This window comes from Episyrphus balteatus, chromosome 1 (genome assembly GCF_945859705.1).
Source record: "Episyrphus balteatus chromosome 1, idEpiBalt1.1, whole genome shotgun sequence".
Classification (NCBI taxonomy): domain Eukaryota; kingdom Metazoa; phylum Arthropoda; class Insecta; order Diptera; family Syrphidae; genus Episyrphus; species Episyrphus balteatus.
The window spans coordinates 153,661,644-153,672,542 of NC_079134.1; the positions used below are offsets into that span (position 1 = coordinate 153,661,644).

General features: G+C 33.3%; 1 protein-coding gene across 1 annotated transcript; it reads left to right on the forward strand.

Moving 5' to 3' along the window:
• The first annotated feature begins 977 nt into the window (after window positions 1-977).
• LOC129906401 (augmin complex subunit dgt5-like) lies at window positions 978-10,152 on the forward strand. The gene is made up of 7 exons (XM_055982157.1): window positions 978-1,210; window positions 1,276-1,411; window positions 1,471-1,615; window positions 1,682-1,930; window positions 8,516-9,449; window positions 9,544-9,737; window positions 9,827-10,152. The coding sequence occupies exons 1-7, from the start codon at window positions 1,116-1,118 to the stop codon at window positions 10,084-10,086; spliced, it is 2,013 nt and encodes a 670-aa protein (XP_055838132.1). The 5' UTR covers window positions 978-1,115; the 3' UTR covers window positions 10,087-10,152.
• The last annotated feature ends 747 nt before the right edge of the window (window positions 10,153-10,899 follow it).

Below are 10,899 nucleotides of genomic sequence, written 5' to 3' on the forward strand. Positions count from 1 at the left end.
CTATTAGTATCAACCTAGCTCCTCAGATAAACCTGGTTTATAAAAATAAGTTAACATTAAAATAAAAGTCAATATAAATGCAACACAATTTAATTTCTTTTTATTTCTCCTCCTTTTATTTCCCCTCCTTTTATATCCTCTCTCACTTTTTATTTCTCCTCCACCACTTTCGTTTGATGATGAGAAAATTTACAGAAGTCTTATAGTATACTTCTTCGCACACTTATAGGATCGAATACCACTTTCGGCTATTCATGAGAAGCTTTACAGGAGTCTTACATTGTACTTCTCATAGGTTTAATAGGAGTGAAAAAAGGGGGCCTTTTTGATGATAATCAGGGTTATATGTGTCTTTTAGGTGTGAAATTAGTCATGACGAGAAGCTTCTCACCATCGTTATAACATCGAAATTGTTAGTTGGGAGCAAGATCACGCGATTCGTGGTTTTTATGAAAAGCAAGATCTCATGTAGTTGTTGTAATACGTGTTAATTAATGATCTATCAATCAAGTGCTTTGTATATAAAATCTATAGTACTATCATGAAGTGCAATTTTTTAGTTTGTTCGTTACCTGAGTGGTCGCGAGAGCGCTTAGATCGAATTAATAATGGGAGTAAGGAGATGAGATATACATTTCTGTTTGAAATTTGACATATTTTTTAAGTTCGTTCTCTAGCTTACTTTTTTGGTGGCGCTGTTTTTTTTTTCATGATAGTACTATAGATTTTATATACAAAGATCTAGTGGGATAATAAAAATGGCAAAGTGACAGTCCCCATAAAAAAATCCTAATCGACCGACAAATCGTGAGGCTAAAATCGACTCGTGAAAAGTCGGCATACGTCTTCGTGTAGAAGCAGACTAAGCTCTGAACTCGTTCTTTGGTATTCCATTTTTTTATTAGTTGAACTCTTTCAATCTTCCATTACATTTTTGTTGTCAAATTTCAAATCTACTACAATGTAATGTCAAATTGAAAACTGTTAAAATTTTGATTTGTTTTCAAAACTAGTTTCTTTTTTGTGTTATTTATTGTATTAAATTTTTAATAAATTCTTATTTTTTTTCAACAAAAATTTAAATATTTATTTATTAAATTTATTAAAACTTAAAAATGACACTCGATGAAGATATTCTAGCATTTGAAATATGGGCAACAAAGCTGGGCTTCCCGCAAAACGATATGCCAAGTAGAGATGCTATTCGATCGTAAGAATATTCCTTATTTAATCTTGGTTTAACTTTTATTTAAATAAAACTTGAAATACTTTTAGCATTTTTAAGTCACCACGACAAAGAGATGTTTTTTGCAATATGATCGAGCGAGTTAAACCACGTCAAGAAGTTCAAGTTATTCGTGAAAATATTCTTATACGAAAAATGGACAAACTCAAGGATCAAGTTGTTCCTGTAAGTAAATTTGTTCCTCCTAGATTATTTTATCTCTATAAAAAAGCAATAAATTAAAGGCATGCAGTCGAAGCTTCTTGCCTAAAGAAATGCAACGTTATTTGAAAGTCAAGGACCTTAAACAAAGAAAATCCGATTTGGAAGCCAAGACTACCGAAGTTATGTCTCAATACAATTCTTTATCGAATTCTATTAAAACAAAAAGTAAGTCAAAAAGAAACACACTCCCTTTCTGTATATTTATTATCCTTTTGTTCATTTTTTTTGAAGATATGCAATCAATAAAGTTAAAACAAAAATTAGAATGTCTTCAAGCCAAAGTCGATATGCTTGACTTGAAAAGAGACAAATTGAAGCAAGATTTGGAAAAGGAGAAATCGAATAAGAAACGTATAATAGCAACAATGCCTGTTAAGTTGACTTCGGCAAATGCTAATGAAAATGTTGCTGCAAATGCTGTTGAAGAGGCTTACAAGGAATTGGATTCTTTCTACACGTTAGTTTTGAATAATTCAAATCGTAAGTTGCACTTTATTTTAAAGTTTTAAAATGTTTTAAATTTATTCTAAACCTACATCAGCCAATTTTTCAATAGTCAGAGATAATCCTCAGTTAAAGCTTATTCCTAGGAATAAAAGTTTTTTTTTTTATACTTACTTACTTAGGGTGACCGTAAGGCGGCTACAATCCGCTGTGGATTTGAGCCTCAACCAATAAGCTTCGCCAGCCAGCTCTATCCTTAGCTCGCTGCTTTCAGTTGCGCACGCCAAGTTGTTTGAGGTCCCCTTCCACTTGGTTGCGCCACCTCAGACGAGGTCTTCCTCTATTGCGCCGCCCGTCCCTCTGGGTTGGAGTCGAGAACTTTCCGGGCCGGAGCATTGTTGTCTATGCGCTCCACGTGACATAGCCATCTCAGGCGCTGCACCTTCACTCTCTTGGTTAGGTTAGCGTCCTTGTACAACCCGTAAAGCTCGTTGTTGTATCTTCTTCTCCAATCACCATTAATACATACGGGACCAAAAATCGCACGAAGAACTTTTCTCTCGAAGCAATCCAAGATGTTTTCATCCGCCTTCGTTAAAGTCCATGCTTCTGCACCATATAGCAGGATTGGGATGATAAGGGACACCTTAGTTGCTCGAGAGAGGGCTTTGCTGGTCAGTTGCCTTCTCAAACCAAAGTAGCAGCAATTCTCCGTTTGATTTCAGCGCTGATGTTGTTGTCTGTGTTTATAGCGGAGCCCAGGTAGACGAAGTCCTTTACTACCTCGAAGTTATGGCTGTCGATAGTGACGTTTTGTCCAATGCGTCGATGTTGAGTGTCCTTTTTTGACGACAGCATATACTTGGTTTTGCCCCCCATTGACCTTTAAACCCATTTTTGCCGCTTCCGCTTCGATGCTTACAAAAGCGCCATTGACATCACGCTGAGTTCTTCCGATTATGTCAATATCGTCGGCATATGCAAGCAGCTGGACGGACTTTTGAAAGATGGTGCCTCTGGTGTTGACGTTTGAGTTCTGTATAATTCTTTCAAGAACGATGTTAAAAAATTCGCATGACAGTGCGTCGCCTTGTCTAAAACCTTTTTCGACATCAAATGCTTCGGTTAGGTCTTTACCGACTCTGACGGAGCAGCGTGCATTCTCCATCGTCATCCTGCACAGCCGGACGAGCTTTGCAGGGATGCCAAAAACTAGACATAGCTCTATACAATTCATATCTGTAGATACTGTCATACGCGGCTTTAAAATCGATGAACAGGTGGTGGGTATCGACTTGTTGTTCCTGGGTTTTTTCCAAGATCTGCCGTAATGTGAATATTTGATCGATGGTGGACTTTCCTGGTCTAAAGCCACACTGATAAGGACCTATCAGATTGTTGACGAACGGCTTCAGACGCTCACATAGTACGGCAGAGAGGATCTTATAGGCGATGTTAAGGAGGCTGATTCCTCTGTAGTTGGCGCAGGTTAGAGGGTCTCCTTTTTTAAGGTATTTATTTTTTATACTGGTATTTATTCTTCTGATAGTCTAACTGGCAATTGAAAAATCAGGGCTTAGTGAGTTATTCTATCTTCGATAAAAAAACTTATCAGAATGACTGAGTTTAAGAATATATAAAAGGGATTACAACTTCGCAGATTTTCTGGTGATACAAACTGAGAAAAGGAAACTGATAACTACGGTGACCATACGTCCCGGTTTATCCGGGACTGTCTCGTATTTCTATAGCTTGTCCCGGGTTTTTATTTAAGGAACCCATGACGTATAAGTGTCATGTATTTTGTTATTTATCCCGGGATTTTACCGTATTTCCACATTCTCGGATTTTTGTATTCAAAATTGTAAATACTTTGTACAGAAATTAAGAAAATAGTGGTTGGAAAATAAAAGTTTTTCAAATTTTTCGAAAAAAAGCATTGCAAAAAGCATTTACAAAATTTCAAAATCATTTAGCCCTGAATTTTTAATCGTCATTTAGACTATCAAAAGAATAGGTAAATGTCAATATAAAAAAAAACTTTTATTCCTAGGAATAAGCTCAAACTGAGGTTTATCTGACTATTGAAAAATTGGCCTTTAAAATAAAATTAAAATGTTAAAAAACAGCTCTCACTTTTTTGATTTAAACATTTTTTTTAGAAGTTATAAACAGTAGGTACTTTATATAGAATCGTTTCTGACTTCCTTGGAAAAGACTTAAATGAATTTAACGAAAATGTTCCCATAAAATCAAAATTAGGAAAAATGATGAAAACTCATTTTATTATTTTTTTTTTAACCATGTTTTCAAAACGATCCAACGAATTTTTTATTTGTCCCGGGTTTCGGTCCTAGAAATATGGTCACCGTACTGATAACGAACGAAGTCTGATACTCAAGAATTACTTTTTTAAATTTTCAACTTTAATCCGTCCTCTGCATCAACCTACATCTACATTTTCTACCTTTATTTGGTGCTCTCCCATGTAACTATTTCACACTAGTGATACGCCTGTGGAATTTGCCGGGTGACTTCATAAAGCGGTGTTAATCCTTTAAAACCACTTTGACATGAAGTCCAGATAAGAGTGACCCTGAATCTTTCGGGTTGCTCTTGTTGTTGAATAAATTAAGAGTATATCATGGCTGATTCAATAGCATTTTTTTTTTATTCTGATGTGTTTTTTGTTCTTAGTATACTTCCTTATTCGCCTGAAGTTCTTCTTACAAAACACTATTAAAATAATTTTATATATTATCTTATCGATTAAGTTTTCTTCAAACACTCCTGGTATTAATTACTGTCTAACTAAGAAAAGACATTGAGCTCATTCAGCAAATTTAGATCACGCATTGCTCAACTTTAGGCCATATGAAGAACAAATTTATATCAATTCTTCCTAGATAAATATTCGATCTTATTCAAATTTAGTCATTGAGTGGAATTTGATCGTATATAATATAATATACATTTCTTAATCTCCACTAACATCTGTCCAAGATAAACGTCTTTTCTGAAGAAAAATAATCTGGTAAAAAGACCTAAATTTCTGGCCAATTTTTTACAGGTTTAGATAAGAAAGTCTATTCGTCAAATAACTGCTAATAACACGGTGTTACAAAAATGAGGTTTTAAAATATACGCGGGCGGAGACCTATCAGGTTTTGTAGAGCTAGTCGCACTGAATACGAAACGGTATTTGAAAATCCCCTAACACCCCCAAAATCTGGAGTTACGGGCAAAAAACGGTTTTTTGGACCTTCACCCATTGAAAAAATTCTAGCTTCGACAATTTTTTACCCATTTTCGATTTTTTTACAGTTTCTGATAGAAGATAAATATACCTTTTTAACAATGTATAAAACATGTAACTCGGTTAAACCACTTAGAATTTATAAGATGTCAAAGTTCAAAAATTCAATTTTTTTTGTCATTTGCCCAACTTCGGCATCAATTTAAAGTATATGTTTTCAAAACAACATGCTATTTAAAAAATATATTCTAAAACTATATCTATTTCCCAATCGATCGAGGTATTTTTTATGAAAATCACTTCAAAATTAGCTTAGAAAAAAAAATTTTTCGATTTCAACCCAGATACAGAAATTCGAACTTTTAGGTATAGAACAAAAATGTTGTTTCGGCACGTAGTAAGATAAGTTGGGCGCCAGGATTTGATTAAAGGTTTTTGTAGAGGAGCTCAATACAAACATTTTTTTTCTTTGGGAGGGGGGTCTATCTCCCCCCGTTTAGGTGGGAGGGGCATTTTTCTAAAAAAAATTATCAAAATAAAAAAAAATTATTAAAAAACAACGGCAACACTTACAGTAATAAATGATACCATTTCCAAAAGGCAAAATTGTGCATTTGGTTCTAATTTCTAAATCAATATAATATTACCAATAGTGTTTGAAATAATCGATTTCAAAGTTAAAAATAGGCGAAAAAAAATTTGTAAAAACTCATTTTATACTATTTTTGCCCAGACTGTGAATTTTAGTAAATAAATTACTTAAACAGAAAACTGCCTCAATTAATTCCTTATCGAACAGTGAAAACTATATGTTTCTATGTCTTCTAGTTTTTGAGAAAATTGAAAAATAAAAACAAATAAAAACAAAAAATATTTTGAAAAAAGAAAAATCTGATAAAATAATTTTTCAATTTTCTCAAAAACTAGAAGACATAGAAACATATAGTTTTCACTGTTCGATAAGGAATTAATTGAGGCAGTTTTCTGTTTAAGTAATTTATTTACTAAAATTCACAGTCTGGACAAAAATAGTATAAAATGAGTTTTTACAAATTTTTTTTCGCCTATTTTTAACTTTGAAATCGATTATTTCAAAAACTATTGGTAATATTATATTGATTTAGAAATTAGAACCAAATGCACAATTTTGCCTTTTGGAAATGGTATCATTTATTACTGTAAGTGTTGCCGTTGTTTTTTAATAATTTTTTTTTATTTTGATAATTTTTTTTAGAAAAATGCCCCTCCCACCTAAACGGGGGGAGATAGACCCCCCTCCCAAAGAAAAAAAATGTTTGTATTGAGCTCCTCTACAAAAACCTTTAATCAAATCCTGGCGCCCAACTTATCTTACTACGTGCCGAAACAACATTTTTGTTCTATACCTAAAAGTTCGAATTTCTGTATCTGGGTTGAAATCGAAAAATTTTTTTTTCTAAGCTAATTTTGAAGTGATTTTCATAAAAAATACCTCGATCGATTGGGAAATAGATATAGTTTTAGAATATATTTTTTAAATAGCATGTTGTTTTGAAAACATATACTTTAAATTGATGCCGAAGTTGGGCAAATGACAAAAAAAATTGAATTTTTGAACTTTGACATCTTATAAATTCTAAGTGGTTTAACCGAGTTACATGTTTTATACATTGTTAAAAAGGTATATTTATCTTCTATCAGAAACTGTAAAAAAATCGAAAATGGGTAAAAAATTGTCGAAGCTAGAATTTTTTCAATGGGTGAAGGTCCAAAAAACCGTTTTTTGCCCGTAACTCCAGATTTTGGGGGTGTTAGGGGATTTTCAAATACCGTTTCGTATTCAGTGCGACTAGCTCTACAAAACCTGATAGGTCTCCGCCCGCGTATTTTTTGAGTGTTACACCGTGTAATTGCTAAGTTTTCGAATCCATTTGCAACCATACACAGACACACTCATAAAATAAGGCTTTTAGAAGAAATGACGCAACACAAAAGTTCAGATAGACGTGAAAAACGTTGGTGAATGGAAAATAATCACCTGTTGCTAGGCAGGCACCAATGTCAACAGATTTTTTAAAACTAAAAAGTTTTTGATTATTTTTGTTATTCGTTATAAAACTGCTTTTAAAAATTGCTTCCCCTTTACATACATATGTTTGAGTTTGTATTTTATAAAAGCGTATTTCGTTCCCACTGAGTGAGAACTACATAAGTCGTACAGTGCACATAGTTTTCGTGGATAGAACTAATGCACCTTTTGATTGAAAATCACACTTTTTCAAAAACTAATATGAATTTAAAGCAAAAAAAAAAAAAAAACGATTTTTATAGATATGTGCGTACATTCAGCCATTGGAAAAATTTTGGGTCCGAAAATTTTCCATAGATATTAATTAGATTTGTTTACTATTTAAGAGAGTAGAATCGATACAGTATGGTTTGTGTAGGTAAAAAACTGTAGAGAAAAAATGCAAGTACTTGAAAAATTTTGTAATAATTATACCCAAGTTCATAAAACTTTTGTATGAGAAAATTTCTACAGATTAGGTGCACATTCGTAGATAGTATGTATTTCCAAATCCAACATTGGTTAAATATTAGCTGGAAAATATCAAAGAAAATTCCAACCTAGCCATGAAACTCTTTTATTTTCACACATTACACATTGCTAGATTTCAATTTGAATTTTTGCTACAGTGAAATAATTTTTTTATCTCTTAAAAACACTACTTCATAAAAAAAGAATAAACTTATTTCATTCGTAATTCTCATGGTAAAAGCAACATTTTAAATAGAGCTTATAAGCCTAGCATTTATTTTTTTTGATTGTTTGGACCTTATAATGTTTTTGTTTGCTTCTAAAAAAAAACACCTTTTAATCCAAAAATACTCAGGACCTTCTGAATTTTTTGTTCCTGTTTCATCTTAAAACACAAAATTGTTGTGTTTGTTTCGTTTTCCCTGTTGTATGGTAAATACACTCTTTTGCACTAAACGGTCTATGTATAACTTTTCTATGATAATCGTTTGGCGTTGGATTTAATTTTTTTATATTCAGAATTTAAAAAATACCTTTAATCACGTCTCTGTTATATTTTTCTTTTTTTTAAACTTTCACTTCCCCCTTTTTCCCCCCAAAAGAACACCGTTCCGTACTTCATTTGAAGTGAACGTCTTTCTTACTTTTCCTCTAATCAAAAATTGAAATTTTAACATGTTCTTGTATACAAAATCCATGCTACTTTATCTCAGCATGAACGTGCAACTCTATACTGCAATTTGTTTTTAACAAGTTTCCCAAAACAAAATTAATTTTTCATAAGAACCAAAAATAAAAACTAATTTTAAAAACTAATTTTCTGAAAACATTTATTAATTTTCTTCAGCACACATCGTCCAGGAAGCCAAAGATGATATGTGGCGTAAAATGCGAAAACTCTTCACCAACATACCTAACTTTCTCATATTCAATTCCATATTAAAAGTTAAAGAAGAACAACTCCAAAACATCATGACCCTTAATAAAACACCCAAAATCCCATTCAAAGAAAATCTCAGTGCCTTTGATTTAAAACTGCTCAAAGCCAAAGCATCCATTCTAGGAATGGCAGCCAACTACATGTCCGCACGCCAAGAAAGCCATTCTCTCAATCAACGCTTTTCCCTCGCCTACACGCAATTTGTCGAAGCTGTCCAATGTAAAGTAAATCTCTTCAATATCGAAACTGACGACGATATCGATGACATAATTTCCAATTACATTGTACAATACAACACACGAGTATTCAATAAAGGTCAAAACGACTATATACTAGCCCAGATCGAATTGTGCAAGGCACAAATCGAATGCGGCACAAAACAACTCGAAGACCATGAAATTCTGCTCAATTCGATAAAACAAGTCTACACAGACATCGACAGTTCGATAAATCGCATCCAATACGAAGTAATGCAGCTGCATCAAATGAAGGAAAAGATTCTATTTTCAAAGAACATGCTGCAGCATCTCCTCGGAGATATGCAACTAGAACAATCACACTATTTGCCATCGGTGATGATGAAAATGAGTGGCAATTTTACGACGACCGCCAGTGGGGATGGTAATGTTACTTTCGATATGAGCAACGGAAACGTGTTCAGTAGCACGAAATTGGATTTCGATTCGACACTGAATAGTAGTTGTGCATTGGCAAGGTCTGGTGATGTGACTATCCTGCCAGGAGCCACACATTCTCGATACATATTGCCGCCGATTCTAACTGAAATTTGCACCTTTATGGAGACTCCATTTGAGAAATTCAGTTGCGTGACTAAGGAATGGTATGTAGCCTGAATGTGGGTTATCTGAAGGTTTTCAGAGAGAGAGAGTTACATTGATTGAAAATTCTACTTTTTTTGTATTTCTTTTTTTCAGTGCCTTTTATTTAATGCCAAATCCTCTCATAACCGAATCGCATGAGTTATCATCTACAATTCAGTTGGCACCCGGGATACTCCTTACACCGCACGGATGCTTGCAGGAGGTCAATTGTCGGGTAGCGTGGTCCGATTCGATTAGCGATATTTCATCCGAGTTGAAAATTAATTCGATAACCATCAGTACTGGTGGTGAGTAGACGGGAAAAAAAAACAACAATCCCACTTTCTTGTCCTATCCCAGTTACATTTCATTTTTCTTCTTTTTTTTTCTACTTCAGTGAATCCTGCAAATATGAGAGCAAAAAGTAAGCAACAGAGAGAACAGCTGGTCGAGCTATTGGATAAAATCGAAGTGGCCGACATAAATACAAATCGATTGCTAAAAAAAGCAACAAAATATTATAGTTTCTTGCTGAGGAATCCATTGAAGAACTATATTCCCCCAACCAAGTGCCTCAATAATCAGACATACTCGGATTATGAATCGGAATATCAAACCTACTACCGCATGGTAACAATGGGGAATTTCATAAAGTAATCCAAGGAGATGGATATTGGAAAATTATTTTTGCATTGATTTCTCTGGAGGGTTTTTTTTTCTTTCCATTTTCGTTTTGTTTCGTTTCTGTTCTTGAATATGCAATAGCTTCAATGGAATTTTCTTGTTTTTTTTTTATTTTTTTCAATGAAACAAGGAAGAAGGAAGAAATTTTCTTGTTGAGATTTTTTTTTAAGATAAACTTCCCACAAGTGTTTATTAATTTAAGTTTTAATTGATATCTTCTTTAATTTAATTAGAAAAAAAAAATAATAAAAATTGTTAACGAAGTAGTAATAAGCTCATCTAACTTGTAAATGTCTATAAAAAAACTTACATTCAATTAAGTAAAAGTGAATCTTGTATAATTAACTTTTCTTGAAGTCATTCACTGACTCATAATTTATTTTATGATAAACATATAAAATTTTTTAGTCATATTCGGGCCTCTACGACATATTCAGAGTTGAGGGCAGTTACGAATGGTTTGACCGGCCTCTCGTCCTTGGAGTCCCAGGTCCTTCCATCCGCTTCAAGGCTGAAATCGCCAACATAATATAACAGATACGTTCACAAAACAAAACAAAAAAACAAAAACTAATTTAAAGTACCAGTGAGATAAATGCTGATCATCTATCTGAAGCTTTAAGTATTAGATAATAAGAACCATGAAAAGGCGAATAGTGATATAATTAAGGAAATATCTGCTGTATGTCCAAAGAAATATATAAAAATCTGTGAAGTTTGGCGGTACGCTATCTTACAATAAAATAATAGTTGGGAAAAAATAAGATCCAAAGGTAATGAGCTTGA

Bases quoted from the DNA above. Each gene is read 5' to 3' on its own strand.
- LOC129906401 (XM_055982157.1), top strand. From the start codon at position 1,116: ATGACACTCGATGAAGATATTCTAGCATTTGAAATATGGGCAACAAAG. The intron at 1,211-1,275 runs GTAAGAATATTC...AAATACTTTTAG, and splicing joins AGTAGAGATGCTATTCGATC to CATTTTTAAGTCACCACGAC. The intron at 1,616-1,681 runs GTAAGTCAAAAA...TTTTTTTTGAAG, and splicing joins GAATTCTATTAAAACAAAAA to ATATGCAATCAATAAAGTTA.